The following is a 23,715-nucleotide window of genomic DNA, read 5'->3' on the forward strand; positions in this document are numbered from 1 at the left end:
GGGTTGGACAGGCTAGATGCAGGAAGATTGCTCCCGATGTTGGGGAAGTCCAGGACAAGGGGTCACAGCTTAAGGATAAGGGGGAAATCCTTTAAAACCGAGATGAGAAGAACTTTTTTCACACAGAGAGTGGTGAATCTCTGGAACTCCCTGCCACAGAGGGTAGTCGAGGCCAGTTCATTGGCTATATTTAAGAGGGAGTTAGATGTGGCCCTTGTGGCTAAGGGGATCAGAGGGTATGGAGAGAAGGCAGGTACGGGATACTGAGTTGGATGATCAGCCATGATCATATTGAATGGCGGTGCAGGCTCGAAGGGCCGAATGGCCTACTCCTGCACCTAATTTCTATGTTTCTATGTTTCTAAGATCCTCCTTTATGTCTACAAAGCCCCACCTACATCAAAAGTCTACTTACCCACCACACTACCTCCAGGTCCCTCAGATCGGCCGACTTGGGGTTGCTGAACATCCCGCGGTCTAGGCATAAGCTCAGGGGCGAGCGCACCTTTGCGGTTGCAGCCCCTAGACTGTGGAACAGCAGCATCCCCCTTCCCATCAGAACTGCCCCCTCCATCGACTCCTTTAAGTCGAGACTTAAAACTCATCTCTACTCCCAAGCCTTTCTTGACGTCCTCTGAGCGAGGGCTACATGTATGTAGTGATGTTTGTATTTAATCTATGAACCAATGTTGTTTGTTTATACTATTCTTATACCAATGTAAAGCACTTTGGCCAACGAGAGTTGTTTTTTAAATGTGCTATAGAAATAAAAGTGACTTGACTTGAAAAAGACAGGGATATAAAATTGTTGTCTCCCATTTCTACTTTCATATTAAAGACTTGGCAGTCCAAACAGATTATTAATATAATTTTTTGCAACTTTCCAAATGGCTGCTTGAAGGAATCTGCTTCTCACTGACAAATTATAACCCAGAAAGGCAATGCAACCTGACTTTTTATTATTTAACACTGGACTTGCGTTTAAATGTTTGTTTGCAATCTACTTGTGTGAAATGAAGGTTCTACTGCTGTTTTCCCAGGCCTGTTACAAGTTGATTGACAGTCTGCTGACTGCGTCAGATTGGATTGGAGACCTGACACTATGTGTGGATTGTATAGTGTCTCCCGATGCAGCAATACTGCAGGTTGGTGGGGATGTGAGCATGCAGAAGAGCTGTACTCGGTTGCACCAAGTAAGATTGATGCCGATCATCCTCAGTGCCTTAACTGGAAGTGATCAACAATGATTTAAAATGTTGACATTATTTACAGAAGGGTTTTCAAGAACACTTTATAAGTGTCAAAAACAGATGGGTTGAAGCCCAGATGAAGAATCTTGGAGGGCGGCAGCGGTAGAGTTGCTGCCTTACAGCGGGAGAGTACCCGGGTTCCATCCTGACTACGGGTGCTGTCTGTGCGGAGTTTGTATGCTCTCCCTGTGACCGCGTGTGTTTTCCCTGGGTACTCCGGTTTCATCCAAAGACGCACTCCAAAGATTGGTTTCGGTAATAAATATAAATTGTCCCTATTGGGTAGGATAGTGCCAGTGTTTGGGGATCGCTGGTCGGCGCGGACTGGGTGAGATAAAGGACGACAGATGGCACAATGGGCTAAGTGTTCGGCTGGCAACCGGAAGGTGGCCGGTTCGAATCCCTGCTTGGAGTGCATACTGTCGTTGTGTCCTTGGGCAAGACACTTCACCCACCTTTGCCTGTGTGTGAATGTGTGATGTGAGTGATTGGTGGTGGTCGGAGGGGCCGTAGGCGCAGATTGGCAGCCACGCTTCCGTCAGTCTGCCCCAGGGCAGCTGTGGCTACAGAAGTAGCTTACCACCACCGAGTGTGACTGAGGAGTGAATGAATAATGCGATGTAAAGCGCCTTGAGTATTAGAAAGGCGCTATATAAATCCCATCCATTATTATTATTATTATCTCTAAAGTAAACTAAACTAGTTTTGTTACTCTTTTGTGTTCATTGACAGCAGCAAATAATCTTGGGTCAGTTATAGCATAGATTAAATATGGAGCGACTACATTCCCTCTTCTTCCCTGTGCATTCCCCTCCCTTCACCACCTCCAGTTTAAATTCCATTTGGAATATTTTGGAGGACCAAGAAACCAAGAACCATTGAGAATTCAGTTGGAGCACAGGTTACATTCACGCTCCCATCAAACATTTCAGGCACAGGTTAAAAATTTAGCAAGTCTCGTTATATTGTTAATTCGTACATTCCCAGGGCAGGGACAGCACAGAGAGTGAAATCACTGCTGCTCTGTACCATCAAATGCTCCCAGGCCATGCACAGCACGGGGTTAGATGCACAAAAACTCAAGAAGCCAGCCATCTGGCCCTTGCCATTCCTGCAGATCACATCCAATCCTCTGCCTTGTTCTACTTTCACTGACCCTATTATCTTTGACAACTTTAATATCTGTTGATTTCTATTTTGAATTAATTCCGTGACTGAGCCCTCTCAGCCTTCCAAGGTTGATAATTCCAATGCGTTTGCCCCCTCAAATGAAGAGATTTCTCTCGCATCAATCCTAAATGGCCAATCCCTTATTCTAAAACTATAACCCCTACAAGAATTTTGTACGTTCTCATGAAATCGCTTCTAAGTCCTGGGGAACATTGACACAGTCTGCGTAGTTTCTTCTCAAATGGCAAACCTGTCATTCCTGGGAACAGGTTAATGAAACTTTAGGCTCAAGGAGCTGCAGATACTGGTTTACAAAAGGGGACACAAAATGCTGGAGTAACTCAGCGGGAGAGGCAGCATCTCTGGGGAGCACGGATAGGTCCTGACCTCTGACCTGAGACATGGACAGATGACATTTCGGGTCGGGACCTTTCCATGTTCCACAGGCATATAAAATTATAAAAGGACTGGACAAGCCAGATGCAGGAAAAATGTTCCCAATGTTGGACGAGTCCAGAACCAGGGGCCACACAGTCTTAGAATAAAGGGGAGGCCATTTAAGACTGAGGTGAGAAAAAACTTTTTCACCCAGAGAGTTGTGAATTTGTGGAATTCCCTGCCACAGAGGGCACTGGAGGCCAAGTCACTGGATGGATTTAAGAGAGAGTTAGATAGAGCTCTAGGGGCTACTGGAGTCAAGGGATATGAGGAGAAGGCAGGCACGGGTTATTGATAGGGGATGATCAGCCATGATCACAATGAATGGCGGTGCTGGCTCGAAGGGCCGAATGGCCTCCTCCTGCACCCATTTTCTATGTTTCTATGTTCTCTGGAGGTGCTGCCTGACCTGCTGAGTTACACCGGCACTTTGCGTCCTTTATAAAAAAATGAATCTTTGTTGCTCCCTCTAGAGTACGTGTATCCTTATTTAGATAAGAACACTAACATTTTGCATAATTCCCCTGATGCGGTGTCACCGAGGCCTGATAGAATTGCAATGAGACATCTTTACTCCTGCATTCGAATCCTTGTGTAACACAGGCCAAGATTCCATTGGACTTTCTAATTGCTTGTTGCACTTGTGTGTTGACTTTTCAGTGACTTGGGGACAGGAACACCCTGGTCTCTTTCAACATCAATGTCTCCTAATTTCTCACCATTCAAAAAAAAAAAATTCTGCTTTTCTCTTTTGGGCAGCAAAGCCAAGAAGCTTAGATTTATTTGATGCCAGAATTTGTCAACATGCCAAAAATTCATTTGTTCGCATTCTTTGTTTCTGTCTGTTAATATATTCTCAATTCATGCTGGTCTGTTACCTTGAATGACCAACATCCTACATGAGACATTATTCCCACCAGCGTAGGGTACTGTCCCATTCACCTCTACCCCATTGTGGACACTGGTCTTTGTGTACGGAACTTCTCCTTTCTCGCGCATGGCGTGCACAGCCTAAAGTTGTCGGCCAACTTGTTCTATTTGTTTGTGCACGTCGGCTTGATTGCATTAGTCGAAAGAGGGTGGACCACGTGAAGGTTGCAATCTCCCCACCCCTCTACGGAACTGGACCGCGTAGGAAGGAACTGCAGATGCTGGTTTAAATCGAAGATAGACACAAAATGCTGGAGTAACCCAACGGGACGGGCCGCATCTCTGGAGAGAAGGAACATCATCCATTTCTTCTCCCCAGGGATGCTGCCTATTCCCGCTGAGTTAACCCAGTATTTTGTATCTAATGCTGAGAACTCTCGATCTTCCCCTTTGCTCTACCTATTGTACTTGAATTTGACTAGATTGTATTTATATATTTATAGTGTGTCTGATCTATCTGGATAGCATGCAAAGAACAAAGCCTTTCACTGTACCTTGGTATATGTGCTATAATAAACCACAACCTAAACCTACGTTTTCTGTAAATCTAAATATATTCATCCACTGGTTCAATTCCGTGCTCTAACCTTGTTGGCCAACATCCTTTGTGAGACATATTTGAAAGGTTTCTATAAATCTAAATATACTCGGCCATTGTTTTCTTGCTGTTCTGTGACTCATCTTCTGAGTCCAACTCTCCAGTTTTCTTGTGTAAGAAAGAACTGCAGATGCCGGCTTAAATACGTCTTCTCTCCAGAGAAGCTGCCTCGCCCGCTGAGTTACTCCAGCGTTTTGTGTCTATCTCCAATGTACTTCCCTGCCTATGAAGGTATTGGCCACAGTCCGGGCTGCCATGTTTGGAGTGGCCTTTTGGTTATTAATGGGAACATGATTTGTCCTGCGGGTAAACAGACACAAAATGCTGGACTAACTCAGCGGGTCAGGTAGCGAGCGTCTCTGGAGAAAAGGAATAGATGACGATTCGGCTCGAGACCCTTCATCATATGCGGAGGGCAACGTGCGAGGGAACCTAGTTGGAATCCAAGGAATAGGAGTAAAATTAGGCCATTCGGCCCATCAAGTCTACTCTGTCATTCAATCATGGCTGATCTATCTCTCCCTCCTAACCCCATTCTCCTATGTCATATGTCCCTTGTAAATTTATCTACTCAATCTGGATGAATTTAGAAACAGCAGATCATCATAATCCGTGGACTATTATTGCTCCCATGGTGAGACCTGACATGCCTGCTCTTCTGGGTGAATGTAAAATAGCTCACATCTTTGAATAGGAGCAGTGGTGTTCTCCCTGGAATCCTCACCTATATTGTTCACTCAGCCAAATTCCTGGGGTGGAAGATTGCAACCTTCACGTGGTCCACCCTGTTTCGACTAATGCAATCAACTCGACGTGCACAAACGGAAGATCAAATAGAACAAGTTGTCCAACACCTTTAGGCTGTGCATGCCACACGAAAGAAGACGCAGCCAAATTCCTGGTCACTATAACACTGTGTGGGGGCTTGTTGTGCACAATTCCCTACTTAGTTTCCTACATTTTGACAGTGTCTACAGGATAAGAATCCCTATAAGTAGGCCGTAAAAGTGTTTTGGGAAATCCCGAAAACAAGGCGGGTAAGTTCTATAGAAATGCAAGTTCCTTGTATATTTTCTAAAGTTGCTCATTATTTCAGGAAGCACTGGAAGTATTTGTGGCTGCGGCTCAGAGCAACTTTGGGTGCCTGATGGTCATGGGCAAAGTGGTCGTGGCCACGGAGAAGTGGTGGCGACTGGCCGCCCAGGAGGTGGTTCTGTTGACGTGGCTGGTTGGATCGCTGGCACCAAACTCATCACGGGACTACCCCATCTACTTGCCACAAGGCAGCCCTACTGTAAGTAACACATAACCATCTACAAACTAGAGCAACAACAAAAAACAACCTGCTGGAGGAACTTAGCGGGCCATGCAGGGCCGATATGCGGAGGACAATGGTCAGACGACGTTTTGGTTGAGATCTTTCTTCAGATTCGATAGGGTCCCGACCTGAAATGTCCTGTCATTCTATCGAGAAGCTTGTAGTTCTATTACTTGTTCTGTTTCACAAGCAGGAATCTTGGGAAGTAGACTTAATTGTTGTCAGCATAACTTCAGCAAGGAATGACTCTCTTCCTGATTGCACCATTAGATTCTTAACAAATGTAAAAATACATTAATTATGAATAGAGAAGTTGTATGTTGAAAAGTAATATGCTGACTATCTCAGTATGGTGAAACCGTATATGTGTTCCGTCTTGAACTGTCCCTCTCTCTGACTTCAGTATAATTTCTCCGATGCTGTGTAAAATCATAAGCGATAGGAGCAGAAATAGGCCATTCGGCCCATCAAGTCTACTCTGCCATTCAGTCATGACTGATCTATCTTTCCCTCCTAACCCCCATTCTTCTGCTTTCTCCCATAACCCCTGACACCCATTCTAATCAAGAATCAGTCTGAAGAAGGGACTCGACCCTAAACGTCGCCTATTCCTTCTCTCCATAGATGCTGCCTCACCCGCTGAGTTTCTCCAGCATTTTTGTCTACCTAACAATTTATCTATCTGCCTTAAAAATATCCATTGACTTGGCCTCCACAGCCTTCTGTGGCAAAGAATTCCGCAGAATCACCACCCTCTGACTAAAGAGATTTCTCCTCATCTCCTTCCTAAAGGAATGTCCTTTAATTCTGATGCTGTGACCTCTAGTCCTAGACTCTCCCACCAGTGGAAACATCCTCTCCACATCCACTCTATCCAAGCCTTTCATTATTCGGTAAGTTTCAATGAGGTCTCCGCTCATCCATCTAAACTCCAGCGAGTACACACCCGGTGGCATCAAAGTAGCAAGAGGGAGAAAGGTTCTTCATATTGGATGACATTACAATCGGACCAGCTGTGATTTATGAAGTGGCAGAGCAGACTTGATGGGCTGAATGACCGACACTTGCTCCTAATTTATACGTTTGTACGTGGAAATAGAAACTGTAGGAACTCGAAATCAAAACACAACTAAGAATTCCGCACCCAGCAGCTCGAGCTGCATTTGGAGAGAGGTCTCTGACCTGAATTGTCAACTCCCTGTCTACAGAAGATGCCTGACTTCACAGGTGTTTGCAGTACTTTGGATATTGCTTATTCATCAGCGGGCATGGCTGCCTCCTTTCAAAAATGTGATTATTGCCAATCTCTTCAGTTCCGATTTGTTGCTGCTCCTGAATCCCAATGAGGCAAGCCAATCAATGTGTCGCAGCAAATGTGCCATGCAGATACTCTCTGGGTGGACGGTTTGTGTTAAAGTGCATCTCTGATGTTCCTAAACCTTGCCGTCATCCAGAACAAGGGGTCACAGTTTAAGGATAAAGGGGAAATCGTTTAGGACTGAGATGAGAAAAACATTTTTTACACACAGAGAGTGGTGAATCTCTGGAATTCTCCGCCACAGAATGTAGTTGATTGGCTATATTTAAGAGGGAGTTAGATGTGGCCCTTGTGGCTAAAGGGATCAGGGGGTATGGAGAGAAGGCAGGTACAGGATACTGAGTTGGATGATCAGCCATGATCATATTGAATGGCGGTGCAGGCTCGAAGGGCCGAATGGCCTACTCCCGCACCTATTTTCTGTTTCTATAAGTTCCAGGAGCAGAATCGAGCCGCTCGGCCCATCAATCTACTCCGCCATTCAATCATGGCTGATCTATCTCTCCCTCTCAACCCCATTCTCCTGCCTTCTCCCCATAACCCCTGACACCCGAACTAATCAAGAATCTGGCAATCTCCACCCTAAAAATATGCATTGATTTGGCCTCCACAGCCGTCTGTGGCAATGAATTCCAGAGATTCACCACCGTCTGACTAAAGAAATTCTCCTCTTCTATCGAAAGGTGCGTCAATTTACTCTGAGGCTATGACCTCTAGTCCTATTAAAACATTAGCAAGTCATGAGGGCTATTTTAACAGGAGGTACACAAAAATGCTGGAGAAACTCAGCGGGTGCAGCAGCATCTATGGAGCGAAGGAAATAGGCAACGTTTCGAGCCGAAACCCTTCTTCAGACTGATGGAGGGTGGGGAGAAGAAAGGCTATTTTAACACCTGTTAACAGTCATGAATTATTTCTAATGCTACTCTAGACTCTAGAAAACAGGCACAATAAAGTCATTAAGAGGTTAGTTGACTAGAAATAACAATTTTTTTTCATTTTCATAGTAGTTAGATTTTTACAAAATAATGTACATTTTGAAGTATATCTAATTGAAGTTTCATCGATGCGGCCTTATTAGATTACAGCTAACTTAATGCGGCATTCCAACATGAAAAGGCTCCCCACCCCTGTCCTAGACTCTCCCACTAGTGGAAACATCCTCTCCATATTCACCCTATCCAGGCCTTTCACAATTCGGTACTTCTAAACTCCAGCGAGTACAGGCCCAGTGCCGGCAACACTCATGATATGTTAACCCAGTCACTCCTGGGATCATTCTTGTAAACCTCCTCTAGTGCCTCTGCAACGCCAGCACAGGTAGTTGAGGCCAGTTCATTGGCTATATTTAAGAGGGAGTTAGATGTGGCCCTTGTGGCTAAAGGGATCAGGGGATATGGAGAGAAGGCAGGTACAGGATACTGAGTTGGATGATCAGCCATGATCATATTGAATGGCGGTGCAGGCTCGAAGGGCCGAATGGCCTACTCCTGCACCTATTTTCTACGTTTCTATCCATCTTCCGATATGGGGCCCAAAACTGCTCACAATACTCCAGATGCAGTCTGACCAATGCCTTATTAGGCCTCAGCACTACATGCATTACAAGTCTTTTGCTCAAGTTTTGGTCATAATGATTTAATTTCCTTTCCCTCTCTTGTTCCAGGTACCACACAGGCTGCTGACCTTTCAGTTGGTCCCTGGAGTGGACGTGTGCTTGCTGTGTGGACCAACTCCATCTTTGCAGCAAGTTCAGACAGAGGTGAGGCAAAGGTCCTTTACACTGTCGTCATCCATCTGTCAGCTCTGAATTTTATTTTTGCACGCTGCTGTTATTTTCTCGTAGGGAAACATTGCGGTTTCTTCCCCCCCCCCCAACTCTCCAGTAAATCTTTTAACCACAAGTTACTGCACGAAGATGAGATGCTGGATCGGTTGATTGATTGAAAGATCCAGCAGGGAAACAGGCCCTTCAGCCCCTCGAGTCCACTCTGACCATCGTTCAACATAATCTAGTGTCATCTCCCTTCTGCATACCACTCCCCACACACTGCGGCCTATTTAACCTACAAGCCTGCACGTCATTTGGCTATGGGACGAAACCAGAGCATCTAGATACAGACGCACGAGAACGTGCAAACTCCACACAGACAGCACCCGCCCGCGGTCAGGATCAAACTCGGGTCTCTGGCAGCTGAGAGGCAGCAGATCTAGCAGCTGCGGCACTGTGTGAGTTTGGGAGAGCAAACCTGAAGAAGGATTTTTTGTGACAGAATTGATTATCACTCTCCGTGACCAGATTTCACCGCATCAGCAGAGAAGCTGGAGGTCGTTTTACTGACCTATTCGCAAACGTGGAAAGTAGCCGAGTCAGCTACTCCGCAGAGTATCATATACAGTGCAAGCGGCTGGAAGGGGGTTGGTCACCTGGGTTAATGCCGTCGAAAGAGTTGGATGTACATTGTTCCTGCAATATGTAACGATATTTGCATTTTCTTTCTCCTGCCTGCAGTTAGTGGAACGGTTCTGGAACCCAGTGCTTGAACCTTTAAAAACATGCCTCAGCTTACATCAGTGTACTTTCCCCATCTGCATTCCTTTACACCACAGCATTATTGGGTAAGTTGTCCTTTGATATTTGAAATAAAATGAGAGATGTCCGCCAGACCAGACAAGCGCCAGGGACCCGGGTTCGATCCTGACTGTGGGTGCTGTCTGTACGGAGTTAGTACGTTCTCCCCGTGACCTGCGTGGGTTTTCTCCAGGATCTCCAGTTTCATAGAAACATAGAAAATAGGTGCAGGAGTAGGCCATTCGGCCCTTCGAGCCTGCACCGCCATTCAATATGATCATGGCTGATCATCCAACTCAGTATCCTGTACCTGCCTTCGCTCCATAACCCCTGATCCCTTTAGCCACAAGGGCCACATCTAACTCCCTCTTCAATATAGCCAATGAACTGTGGCCTCAACTACCTTCTGTGGCAGAGAATTCCACAGATTCACCACTCTCTGTGTGAAAAATGTTTTCCTCATCTCGGTCCTAAAAGACTTCCCCCTTATCCTTAAACTGTGTCCCCTTGTTCTGGACTTCCCCAACATCGGGAACAATCTTCCTGCATCTAGCCTGTCCAACCCCCTAAGTTTCCAAGTTTCCTACCACACACTCCAAAGACGTGCAGGTTTCTAGGTGTAAGAAAGAACTGCAGATGCTGGATAAAATCGAAGGTAGACGCAAAATGCTGGAGTAATTCTGCGGGTGAGGCAGTTTCTATGGAGAGAAGGAACGGGTGACGTTTCTGGTCGAGACCCTCAAACCTGCACGTCTTTGGAGTGTGGGGGGGGGGGGGGGTAGAAAGCGGATATCCCGGTGAAATCCCCACGTTGATCACGGGGAGAGCGTACAATCTCCATAGTGCTAGCACCTTTGGTCAAGAACAAACCCGGGTGTCTGTAGCTGCAATTCTACCACTGCACCACCATGCTGCCCTAGTGGTGTTGAATATGGGGTTACAAAATGGTTTGGTGGGATTTTGTTTAGGAGGGGTGGTGATGAATGAAAAAGAGTGAATCCATTGAGATTTTAAGCGGCAATTTTGGTTCCTTAAGATTTTATAAGACAGGAGTATTGGGGACGCGCCTTGGTTCATTGGGATTGTTTGCCGAAGAGATGGATTGGTACTTCTAATATCAGTTTGGTATCGTGGGAGCAGTAGAGAGTACAGAACCTTTTGGGAATTCTATCCGAATTCTACCAGTTCCAATTTCTAGATAGTGGTTCAGCATCTGCATCTTGGTCCAGGTATTAAATATGGCTAATTATCTAATGTTTGCACTTTCATGGTGCAGAGTTCTTGTATTCACTTTGATTTGCTGAGGTTGTGCTTTGTTCAGGCTCGGGGACAGTGGTTTGTGAATTGTTGATAGAAATACCAATCCAAGCAGTTCTCAAGGCTGATTACCATATCTCCTCATTCAGCTGTTTTTTTTTGTTTTTTTTTTGCTTTGGCTGATCTATGGTTTGGTCTTGTTTCTCCAGCCTTCTGCTAATAAACAGGGAACAGAACAAGAATCTATTCACCTTGCAGCCCCATGGTGTGGAAAGCAGCCAGCTGCCGGGTAAGCATCCAGCTGAGCTGCATTACAGCTGATGGCAACAGTGACCGACCTCTAGCGCAGCATTGCCTAAAGGGCCTGTCCCACTTACGTGTCCTTGGCAGGCAAATTACGTCATGTTGAGCCGCGACGGTCCCGCGCGATTTCATGCGCCCGCACAGCCGTCTGGAGCTCGTGACGTCATTTGAAGATGGACACAAAATGCAGGAGTAACTCAGCGGGACCAGCAGCATCTCTGGAGAGAAGGAATGGGTGACGTTTCGTGTTCAGTCTGAAAAGAAGAGTCTTGACCCGAAACGTCAGCCATTGCTTCTCTCCAGAGATGCTGCCGGTCCCGCTGAGTTACTCCTGCATTGTGTGTCCATCTTCAATTTTCTTGGCCCCGCTGTGGGAGTAGAAGTGGGGGCGGATCCGGACCGCAACGGCCGTGAGCCCCAGGCCGAGTTCGGCGATCGTTTGCCCGCTTCTGCTGCTGTTGAAGGTGAGACGTTGCGTCACTCCAGGGTCTTGGGCCTGTCCCACTTTGGCCGTCAGTTACGCGACAGGCCGTTGGCGCGCGAAGATTTTGTTCGCTACAAAAATTTCAGAGCCCCGCGAGATGTCGCTCACAACTACATACCCCTCCGCGCTTCTCAGTGGGACCGGCCCCGCGCTGGCCACACAATGCCCTTGCGCCTCAACGCGACCACGAGGTTGCGTAATTTGCGTGCCAAGGACACGTAAGTGGGACTCTGCCGGTGCATGGTAAAGGAGTTGAACCTGCTCCATCTGATGGCATCCAGGACTGGCTTCCTATCCTCTCCTCCCCCTTCCCTCACTACACCCACAATTGGGAGAAGGTAGAGGAAACAGCTCGGCGTGCATAGTTTAGTTTAGAGGTACAACGCGGAAACAGGCCCTTCAGCCCACTGAGCGATCCCCGCGCAATAATACTACCCTACACACACTGGGGACAAGTTTTTACTTTTTTTTTACATCAAGCCAATTAACCTACAAACCTGTACGTCTTTGGAGTGCGGGAGGAAACCGCCGATCTCGGAGAAAACCCACGCAGGTCACGGGGAGAACGTACAAACTGCGTACAGACAGCCCCCGTAGTCAGGATCGAACCCGGGTCTCGAGTGCTGCATGAGAGTAACTCTACCGCTGCGCCACCGTGCCTCCGATTGCATTGCTATTCCTGTCACCTAGACGGGAAACAGAACCACACACAAATCCAAAGATGGACACAAAATTCTGGAGTAACTCAGCGGGTCAGGCAGCATCTCTGGAACAAAGGAATAGGCGACCTTTTTCAGACCCGAAATGCCACCTATTTCCTTTCTCCAGGGATGCTGCCTGACCCGCTGAGTTACTCCAGCATTTTGTGTCTATCTTGGGTGTAAACTAGCATATGCAGATCAGGTACGGATGGAAAGTTGCCTTCCCTGAAGGATAAAGGTGAGCCCAGTGAGTTTATACAGCAGTCCCATATTTTTGTGGTCACCTTTCACTTGTAGTGCTAAGCTCCAAGTAGCTGAAGTTGGGAGTAGCTGAATTTAAATTCCACATGTTGGGATTTGAACTTTTCTCTCTGGATTGATAGTAATTGATAGTAGACAAAAATGCTGGGGAAACTCAGCGGGTGCAGCAGCATCTATGGAGCGAAGGAAATAGGTGACGTTTCGGGCTGAAACCCTTCTTCAGACTGATAGGGGGTGGCGGGGAGAAGGAAGGAAAAAGGAGGAGGAGGAGCCCGAGGGCTGAGGGATGGGAGGAGACAGCAAGGGCTAACAAAATTGGGAGAATCTCCAGCTTTTTTGTGTACCTTCGATTTTCCAGCATCTGCAGTTCCTTCTTGAACATAGAGTAGCTTCATGTCTCTCGACATACAGAACGCCACAGGAGAGCCTTCTTCCCTTTGACTATCAAACTGTCCAACTCCTCCTTCTGTCGTGGGGTAGACTGACCCCCCCCACCCCCCGCCCCCCAATCTTTGTACATCACCATTCCTTTCTGCTTGTCACTTTCATTTCATTTATTTGTGTTTTATGACTGCTGGCAGATCAATTTCAGCCAGAGAGTTGTGAATCTGTGGAATTCTCTGCCTCAGAGGGCGGTGGAGGCCAATTCTCTGGATGGTTTCAAGAGAGAGTTAGATAGGGCTCTTAAAGATAGGGGATATGGGGAGAAGGCAGGAACGGGGTACTGATTGGGGATGATCAGCCATGATCACAGTGAATGGTGGTGCTGGCTCAAAGGGCCGAATGGCCTACTCCTGCACCTATTGTCTATTGTCTAATTTTCCTCCTGGGATGAATAAAGTTCTACCGTATCGTATGGAAAGGCATTAACTGTGATTTATTTTACGTAACAGCAACAGTACTCAGTCCTGAGAGGCGCAGATCAGTTCTGCGGCAATTTTACACCCTGGCCGTCTCTGCGTACTTCCCAGCTGAAGCAAGTGAGGACAAACCTGGTAGGTGAACATAACCTCAATAGACAATAGGTGCAGGAGTAGGCCATTCGGCTCTTCCAGCCAGCACCGCCATTCAATGTGATCATGGCTGATCATCCCCAATCAGTACCCCGTTCCTGCCTTCTCCCCATATCCCCTGACTCCGCTATCTTTAAGAGCCCTATCTAGCTCAAGAGAAAGTATCCGGAGAATCGGCCTCCACCTGAGGCAGAGAATTCCACACTCACCACTCTTTGTGAGAAAAAGTGTCCGTTCTAAATGGCTTACCCCTTATTCTTAAACTGTGTGTGTGTGGTCCCTGGTTCTGGACTCCCCCAACATCAGGAACATGTTTCCTGCCTCTAGCGTGTCCAAGCCCTTAACAATCTTATATGTTCCAATGAGATCCCCTCTCATCCTTCTAAACTCCAGAGTGTACAAGCCCAGCCGCTCCATTCTCTCAGCATATGGCAGTCCCGCCATCCCGGGAATTAACCTTGTAAACCTACGCTGCACTCGCTCAATAGCAAGAATACATGACCAGCCACGCAAATGGTCTTCTGTTTTCCATCGAGCTCCCGTGCTGAGAACGGCTATTCCAGTCGGTCCTGCCTGCTGTGCGCGTGGTGGACCATTTCACATCGAAGTAGGACCATTTCCCCATAGGAATGACTAGACAATGATCATAAAGCATCCTAACAATGCTAGTTGGCAATCACACTCAGGATTTCTTAGTGTTTAAGAAGGAACTGCAGATGCTGGAAGAATCGAACCCACTTGATATAGGGGGCCCACTTGATATAGGGGAGCCCACTTCATCAGGGGCCCACTTGATATAGGGGGCCCACTTCATTAGGGGCCCATTTGATATAGGGACCCACTTGATATAGGGGGCCCACTTGATATAGGGGGCCCACTTGATATAGGGGGCCCACTTCATTAGGGGCCCACTTCATTAGGGGCCCACTTGATATAGGGGGCCCACTTGATATAGGGGCCCCACTTCATCAGAGGCCCACTTGATATAGGGGCCCCACTTCATCAGAGGCCCACTTGATATAGGGGGCCCACTTCATTAGGGGCCCACTTGATATAGGGGCCCCACTTCATCAGAGGCCCACTTGATATAGGGGCCCCACTTCATCAGAGGCCCACTTGATATAGGGGCCCCACTTCATCAGGGGCCCACTTGATATAGGGGAGCCCACTTCATCAGAGGCCCACTTGATATAGGGGAGCCCACTTCATCAGAGGCCCACTTGATATAGGGGGCCCACTTCATTAGGGGCCCACTTGATATAGGGGGCCCACTTGACACTTGAAGGTAGACAACACTGCTTCCTCCCTCTTTCCCCTCAACCTTCCCAGCTCTCCCACAGCCCACTGTCTCCGCCTCTACCTTTCTTCTTCCCGCCCCCCCCCCCCCCCACATCAGTCTGAAGAAACGTCGACCCCAAACGTCACCTATCCCTTCTCTCCATAGATGCTGCCTCACCCGCTGAGTTACTCCAGCATTTTTGTGTCTACCTCAGGATTTCTTAGATTGCACCCTAGAACTGATCACAATGTGGGTGCATTTCTAAATCCAAATTGTATTATTTATTTATGTTATTACATCGGATGGAAGCTGTATACCAAACCTCGTTGTGCTTATGTGCAATGACAATAAAATATATTATTATTATTATTATTTAGTAACGCCCAGTGGCAGACTGGGTCTAAAATATTGGTGGCCAGGAGACAAAGGGGGCCCACTTCATCAGGGGCCCACTTCGTCAGGGGCCCACTTCATCAGGGGCCCACTTGATATAGGGGAGCCCACTTGATATAGGGGAGCCCACTTCATCAGGGGCCCACTTGATATAGGGGGCCCACTTCATTAGGGGCCCACTTGATATAGGGGCCCACTTGATATAGGGGACCCACTTCATTAGGGGCCCACTTGATATAGGGGGCCCACTTGATATAGGGGAGCCCACTTCATCAGAGGCCCACTTGATATAGGGGAGCCCACTTGATATAGGGGGCCCACTTGATATAGGGGGCCCACTTCATTAGGGGCCCACTTCATTAGGGGCCCACTTGATATAGGGGGCCCACTTGATATAGGGGGCCCACTTCATTAGGGGCCCACTTGATATAGGGGGCCCACTTGATATAGGGGGCCCACTTCATTAGGGGCCCACTTGATATAGGGGGCCCACTTGATATAGGGGCCCCACTTCATCAGAGGCCCACTTGATATAGGGGCCCCACTTCATCAGAGGCCCACTTGATATAGGGGCCCCACTTCATCAGGGGCCCACTTGATATAGGGGAGCCCACTTCATCAGAGGCCCACTTGATATAGGGGAGCCCACTTCATCAGAGGCCCACTTGATATAGGGGGCCCACTTCATTAGGGGCCCACTTGATATAGGGGGCCCACTTGATATAGGGGCCCCACTTCATCAGAGGCCCACTTGATATAGGGGCCCCACTTCATCAGAGGCCCACTTGATATAGGGGCCCCACTTCATCAGGGGCCCACTTGATATAGGGGAGCCCACTTCATCAGAGGCCCACTTGATATAGGGGGCCCACTTCATTAGGGGCCCACTTGATATAGGGGGCCCACTTGACACTTGAAGGTAGACAACACTGCTTCCTCCCTCTTTCCCCTCAACCTTCCCAGCTCTCCCACAGCCCACTGTCTCCGCCTCTACCTTTCTTCTTCCCGCCCCCCCCCCCCACATCAGTATGAAGAAACGTCGACCCCAAACGTCACCTATCCCTTCTCTCCATAGATGCTGCCTCACCCGCTGAGTTACTCCAGCATTTTTGTGTCTACCTCAGGATTTCTTAGATTGCACCCTAGAACTGATCACAATGTGGGTGCATTTCTAAATCCAAATTGTATTATTTATTTATGTTATTACATCGGATGGAAGCTGTATACCAAACCTCGTTGTGCTTATGTGCAATGACAATAAAATATATTATTATTATTATTATTTAGTAACGCCCAGTGGCAGACTGGGTCTAAAATATTGGTGGCCAGGAGACAAAGGGGGCCCACTTCATCAGGGGCCCACTTCGTCAGGGGCCCACTTCATCAGGGGCCCACTTGATATAGGGGAGCCCACTTGATATAGGAGAGCCCACTTCATCAGGGGCCCACTTGATATAGGGGGCCCACTTCATTAGGGGCCCACTTGATATAGGGGCCCACTTGATATAGGGGACCCACTTCATTAGGGGCCCACTTGATATAGGGGGCCCACTTGATATAGGGGAGCCCACTTCATCAGAGGCCCACTTGATATAGGGGAGCCCACTTGATATAGGGGGCCCACTTGATATAGGGGGCCCACTTCATTAGGGGCCCACTTCATTAGGGGCCCACTTGATATAGGGGGCCCACTTGATATAGGGGGCCCACTTCATTAGGGGCCCACTTCATTAGGGGCCCACTTGATATAGGGGGCCCACTTGATATAGGGGGCCCACTTCATTAGGGGCCCACTTGATATAGGGGGCCCACTTGATATAGGGGCCCCACTTCATCAGAGGCCCACTTGATATAGGGGCCCCACTTCATCAGAGGCCCACTTGATATAGGGGCCCCACTTCATCAGGGGCCCACTTGATATAGGGGAGCCCACTTCATCAGAGGCCCACTTGATATAGGGGAGCCCACTTCATCAGAGGCCCACTTGATATAGGGGGCCCATTTCATTAGGGGCCCACTTGATATAGGGGGCCCACTTGACACTTGAAGGTAGACAACACTGCTTCCTCCCTCTTTCCCCTCAACCTTCCCAGCTCTCCCACAGCCCACTGTCTCCGCCTCTACCTTTCTTCTTCCCGCCCCCCCCCCCCCCCCCCCACATCAGTATGAAGAAACGTCGACCCCAAACGTCACCTATCCCTTCTCTCCATAGATGCTGCCTCACCCGCTGAGTTACTCCAGCATTTTTGTGTCTACCTCAGGATTTCTTAGATTGCACCCTAGAACTGATCACAATGTGGGTGCATTTCTAAATCCAAATTGTATTATTTATTTATGTTATTACATCGGATGGAAGCTGTATACCAAACCTCGTTGTGCTTATGTGCAATGACAATAAAATATATTATTATTATTATTATTTAGTAACGCCCAGTGGCAGACTGGGTCTAAAATATTGGTGGCCAGGAGACAAAGGGGGCCCACTTCATCAGGGGCCCACTTCGTCAGGGGCCCACTTCATCAGGGGCCCACTTGATATAGGGGGGCCCACTTGATATAGGGGAGCCCACTTCATCAGGGGCCCACTTGATATAGGGGGCCCACTTCATTAGGGGCCCACTTGATATAGGGGGCCCACTTCATTAGGGGCCCACTTGATATAGGGGCCCACTTGATATAGGGGACCCACTTCATTAGGGGCCCACTTGATATAGGGGAGCCCACTTCATCAGAGGCCCACTTGATATAGGGGAGCCCACTTGATATAGGGGGCCCACTTCATTAGGGGCCCACTTCATTAGGGGCCCACTTGATATAGGGGGCCCACTTGATATAGGGGGCCCACTTCATCAGGGGCCCACTTGATATAGGGGAGCCCACTTGATATAGGGGAGCCCACTTCATCAGAGGCCCACTTGATATAGGGGAGCCCACTTGATATAGGGGAGCCCACTTGATATAGGGGAGCCCACTTGATATAGGGGAGCCCACTTCATCAGAAGCCCACTTGATATAGGGGGCCCACTTGATATAGGGGAGCCCACTTGATATAGGAGGCCCACTTCATTAGGGGCCCACTTGATATAGGGGGCCCACTTGATATAGGAGGCCCACTTGATATAGGAGGCCCACTTCATTAGGGGCCCACTTGATATAGGGGGCCCACTTCATCAGGGGCCCACTTGATATAGGGGAGCCCACTTCATCAGGGGCCCAGTTGATATAGGGGAGCCCACTTCATCAGAGGCCCACTTGATATAGGGGGCCCACTTGATATAGGGGGTCCACTTCATTAGGGGCCCATTTGATATAGGGGCCCACTTGATATAGGAGGCCCACTTGATATAGGGGGCCCACTTCATTAGGGGCCCACTTGATATAGGGGGCCCACTTCATTAGGGGCCCATTTGATATAGGGGCCCACTTGATATAGGAGGCCCACTTGATATAGGGGGCCCACTTCATTAGGGGCCCACTTGATATAGGGGGCCCACTTGATATAGGGGGCCCACTTCATCAGAGGCCCACTTGATATAGGGGCCCCACTTCATCAGAGGCCCACTTGATATAGGGGAGCCCACTTCATCAGGGGCCCAGTTGATATAGGGGAGCCCACTTCATCAGAGGCCCACTTGATATAGGGGGCCCACTTGATATAGGGGGCCCACTTCATTAGGGGCCCATTTGATATAGGGGCCCACTTCATTAGGGGCCCACTTGATATAGGGGGCCCACTTGATATAGGGGGTCCACTTCATTAGGGGCCCATTTGATATAGGGGGCCCACTTGATATAGGAGGCCCACTTGATATAGGGGCCCCACTTCATCAGGGGCCCACTTGATATAGGGGGCCCACTTCATCAGGGGCCCACTTGATATAGGGGGCCCACTTCATTAGGGGCCCACTTGATATAGGGGGCCCACTTGATATAGGGGGTCCACTTCATTAGGGGCCCATTTGATATAGGGGCCCACTTGATATAGGAGGCCCACTTCATTAGGGGCCCACTTGATATAGGGGGCCCACTTCATCAGGGGCCCACTTGATATAGGGGAGCCCACTTCATCAGGGGCCCACTTGATATAGGGGCCCACTTGATATAGGGGGCCCACTTCATCAGGGGCCCACTTGATATAGGGGAGCCCACTTCATCAGGGGCCCACTTGATATAGGGGGCCCACTTCATTAGGGGCCCACTTGATATAGGGGGCCCACTTGATATAGGGGAGCCCACTTCATCAGAGGCCCACTTGATATAGGGGAGCCCACCATCAGGGGCCCACTTGATATAGAGGGAGCCCACTTCATCAGGGGCCCACTTGCCATCGGGCAAGCTGACACCCTGGCCAATCCGCCACTGGTAACGCCCCTGTATTGTGCTTGAATGTGGAGCTGTGAATTTTCATACTCCCCCCCCCCCCCCCCCCCCCCCACGCACCTCTGGGAGTGTACAGACTAATTTTCCCACCTTCCTCCAGCAGTTCTCCTCGAGGAATTCCACGCCGGCTTCACCCACTCGCCGACAGAGTGCTACGTTGCCGCCGACGACCACAAGAGCTACGGCATCCAGACCCGCCAGCACCAGCTGCTGCTGACCTTCACGCCCGAGACCCCCACCTTCACCCTGCGCAACATCGCCACCAAAACGCTCAACCTGTTAACGAAAGAAGTGCCGTTCTGAGCCAACTGGGGTCGCGGTAGCCGCCCCCCCCTCCCCCCTAAGGCGAGGGGTGAAGCAGCTGGTGACCATGTTCCAGTTCACTCCACACCGCTACCTGGGAGGCTTCATCCCAGGCATGGTGGCCGTCGGAGTTACCCAGCTGGTGCTCCCTCCCGGCTCTCTGGACTGTGCTCAACGATGCTTGTGGTGCATCACCAGGCCCAGGAGTGGCCACGGTGAGTACTTGTTTATCCATGTCCATGTTTCAGGCCGTCCAGTGGTAGGCCTGAAACCAGCCCTGCGAGTGGAACAGTGCCCTGCTGAGCTATGATCTGCCACATGCTCTCGAAGGAGAGAAGATGGGCGCTGGGGTGTGGCCGCACGGTGGCTCAGAGGTAGAGTCGCTGCCTCACAGCGCCAGGGACTTGTGTTCGATCCTGACTACCGGGTGCTATCTGTACACAGAGTTTGTACGTTCTCTCTGTGACTGCATGGGTTTTCTCCGGGCGCTCTGGTTTCCTCCCACATTCCAACGATGTATTGGGTGGTTGGCTTTGTTAAGAATTGTAAATTGTCCCCAGTGTGTAGGATAGTGAAAGTGTACGAGGGGATCGCTGGTCGGCTGAAGGGCCCGTTTCTGCGCTGTACCTCCAATGTCTGAAGTTCTCTAGCGACATCATGTTCGCGTCACGTGATGCGCGCAAGGTGTGCATTACCCGTGCCTGGTTCACGGTGCCCCAGGGTTTTGGTATTTGCAAAATCTTCACGCACCATCTGCGTGACGCGCAAATGGGACAGGCCCTTAAGCTACACAAGTTTCTTGAAGTCTTTGCTGTTGCGCTGTTCTTTAACACTGAACTAGTCAATACATCAACAGGACCTTAATGTTTTAGCCTGTTTTCACAACATCAGTTGTTGTTATCTTGCTGTTTCATGCCACCATTTATTTTCGGACACCAACCCGCAGAACCCAGATGTAATCAACGCATCTTTGAACCACACACCAACGAGCCACTCCCTGACATAGACAATAGGTGCAGGAGTAGGCCATTCGGCCCTTCGAGCCTGCACCGCCATTCAATATGATCATGGCTGATCATCCAACTCAGTATCCCATCCCTGCCTTCTCTCCATACCCCCTGATCCCTTTAGCCACAAGGGCCACATCTAACTCCCTCTTAAATATAGCCAATGAACTGGCCTCAACTACCTTCTTTGGCAGAGAATTCCACAGATTCACCACCCTCTGTGTGAAAAATGTTTTTCTCATCTCGGTCCTAAAAGATTTCCCCACCTCGGTCCTAAAAGATGACCATCACGTTTAACATCACAGGCTTTTGCAAGAGCCTTTGTTGTCAGAGCTGAGCCAGAACAGTTGGGATGAGCTAGTATTTGTCATGACCGTGTTTGTCGTCCATCATGGAATGATATATAAATGATACAACTTATCCATTTGTCTGTCACCTTGTCTACGTTCTCCAGCCAAAAGAGGCTTGTCTTGTCAATGTCACAAGTGATAGGAGCAGAATTAGGCCATTCGGCCCATTAAGTCTACTACCCCATTCAATCATGGCTGATCTATCTCTCCCTCCTAACCCCATTCTCCCTGCCTTCTCCCCATAACCCCTGACACCCGTACTGATCATAAATCTATCTATCTCTGTCTTAAAAATATCGATTGATGGCCTCCACAGCTGTCTGTGGCAATGAATTCCACAGATTCATCACCCTCTGACTAAAGAGGGTCTGACTGATGCCCCCAATATAGATTGAAACAAGAATCCATTCAAACCATTCCCCTCTCCCCCCCCCAGCCCCAGCCCCAAAGCCATTTTCCCTCCTCTGTGTTTTTCTATTTCCCCCTCAAACCCAAGGGCTTCTATGATATGTTCTGTATTCATGCCTTCTATGTTCTGTTGTGCTGAAGCAAAGCAAGAATTTCATTGTCCTATCTGGGACACATGACAATAAACTCTCTTGAATCTTGAGGGTATTTTCTGTCACCCTTGCAGGCAGTGGATTTCCAATCCAGAAGTTCTCTCTGTAACCAAAAACTCTTCCTGGCTTCTTACCTCCTTGTATCTTTTACTGCCACTTTGAGCCTCTGGTCCAACTGAGCGATTTTTCTATTTATCCCTCTCGCCAAGCTCCAGTACCCATCAAATCTCCTTTCAACCTTTGTTGGAAGTGATATAACCCCGGGCTAATCCAGAGGAAGTGTCTTTTCTTGTCCCCTGCTGTGGAACCAGGAGCCATTGATGAATGAGGTGCTAGATTAAGCAGCATTGCCTCGATTCACCTCGTACATGAACTGATCTGTTCTGTATTCATGTCTACTATATTCTGTTGTGCTGAAGCAAAGCAAGAATTTAATTGTCCTATCTGGGACACATGACAATAAACTCTGACTTGAAACTCCCAATTCTGATTTTTCCATGACACAACCTACTAAATCTAACTAAAGATCCCACACCATTAATTTTCTGCTTTCCCCTCAACACAAGTAGTGGGCTGCACCGATGTACAGGAAATGGTATGTGCGTCTTTTCCTGAACGACTGTGTTATCAAAGACTTGCTGCATTATCTGTGCAGTAAGATGCAGTAAATCAGCTGCAGTCAATCGAAAGTTACAGCAGAGAGGGTCATTTCAGGCCACCTTGTTTCTGCTGCTCAAAAACAAGTGCTACAAAAATCACTCCCACATCTTCAGCCACAGGGTTCTTCAAAGTTCATAACGTGATGTTTCAAACACCGTGAGGGTTCCTTTTTTCACCGCACTTTGAGTAAAGACATTTTTTTCTTAATCACCTCCTAGTCCTTCCACAATTTCAACTTGAATGTCCCAAATTGTTGTCCTCTTAAGGAAAAACCAGATCATTCTTCTGGGCCTCTGATTTTATATATCTAAATTAAACCTTGGTTCAAAGTGATCCAAAGAATGCAATGAGACGAGAAAAGAGACAAAGTGCTGGAGTAACTCAGCATGTCAGGCAGCATCCCTGGAGAACATGGACAGCTAATGGTTCGGGTCAGAACCCTTCTCCAGTCTGAAGAAGGGTCCCGGCCCAAAATGTCACCTATCCATCCATGTTCTCCAGGGATGACCTGTAATTACTCCAGCACTCTCTGTGGGAAAAGGTGTTTCCTCGTCTCCGCTCTAAATGGCGTACTAAATATTCTTAAACTGTGGCCCCTGGTTCTGGACTCCCCCAACATCGGGAACATGTTTCCTGCCTCTAGCGTGTCCAAACCCTTAACAATCTTATATGTTAAATGAGATCCCCTCTCATCCTTCTAAACTCCAGAGTGTACAAGCCCAGCTGCTCCATTCTCCCAGCATATGACCGTCCCGCCATCCCGGGAATGAACCTTGTAAACCTACGCTGCACTCCCTCAATAGCAAGAACGTCCTTCCTCAAATTAGGGGACCAAAACTGCACACAATACTCCAGGTATGGTCTCACTAGGGCTCTGTACAACTGCAGAAGGACCTCTTTGCTATATACAGGATTCCTCTTGTTATAAAGGCCAACATGACATTGGCTTTCTTCACTGCCTGCTGTACCTGCATGCTTAGTATTATTCATTCACAGTCTGAAGAAGGGTCTTGACCCGAAACGTCACCCATTCCTTCCCTGCAGAGATGCTGCCTGTCCCGCTGAGTCACTCCAGCATTTTGTGTCTATCTTCGGTTTAAACCAGCTTCTGCAGTCCTTTCCTACATCATTCATTCACTGCTTCAGAAATGTTAAAAGCACTTTCACACT

General features: G+C 48.5%; 1 protein-coding gene across 2 annotated transcripts in view; it reads left to right on the plus strand.

Annotated features, from left to right (window-relative positions):
* The window catches only part of fuz (fuzzy planar cell polarity protein), a 36,910-nt gene extending 13,898 nt beyond the window's left edge, over positions 1 to 23,012 (plus strand). Inside the window, exons 5-11 of one of the 2 annotated variants that reach the window (XM_033013273.1) lie at positions 1,041 to 1,145; positions 5,483 to 5,680; positions 8,689 to 8,784; positions 9,535 to 9,641; positions 11,061 to 11,140; positions 13,494 to 13,595; positions 19,766 to 23,012. In XM_033013273.1, the coding sequence (XP_032869164.1) occupies positions 1,041 to 1,145; positions 5,483 to 5,680; positions 8,689 to 8,784; positions 9,535 to 9,641; positions 11,061 to 11,140; positions 13,494 to 13,595; positions 19,766 to 19,968 (891 nt within the window). In that variant the 3' untranslated portion in view covers positions 19,969 to 23,012. The remainder of the gene's footprint in view (positions 1 to 1,040; positions 1,146 to 5,482; positions 5,681 to 8,688; positions 8,785 to 9,534; positions 9,642 to 11,060; positions 11,141 to 13,493; positions 13,596 to 19,765) is intronic. The other variant, XM_033013274.1, reaches the window with a different exon arrangement.
* Positions 23,013 to 23,715: the final 703 nt, after the last annotated feature.

This window comes from Amblyraja radiata, chromosome 38 (genome assembly GCF_010909765.2).
Source record: "Amblyraja radiata isolate CabotCenter1 chromosome 38, sAmbRad1.1.pri, whole genome shotgun sequence".
Classification (NCBI taxonomy): Eukaryota; Metazoa; Chordata; class Chondrichthyes; order Rajiformes; family Rajidae; genus Amblyraja; species Amblyraja radiata.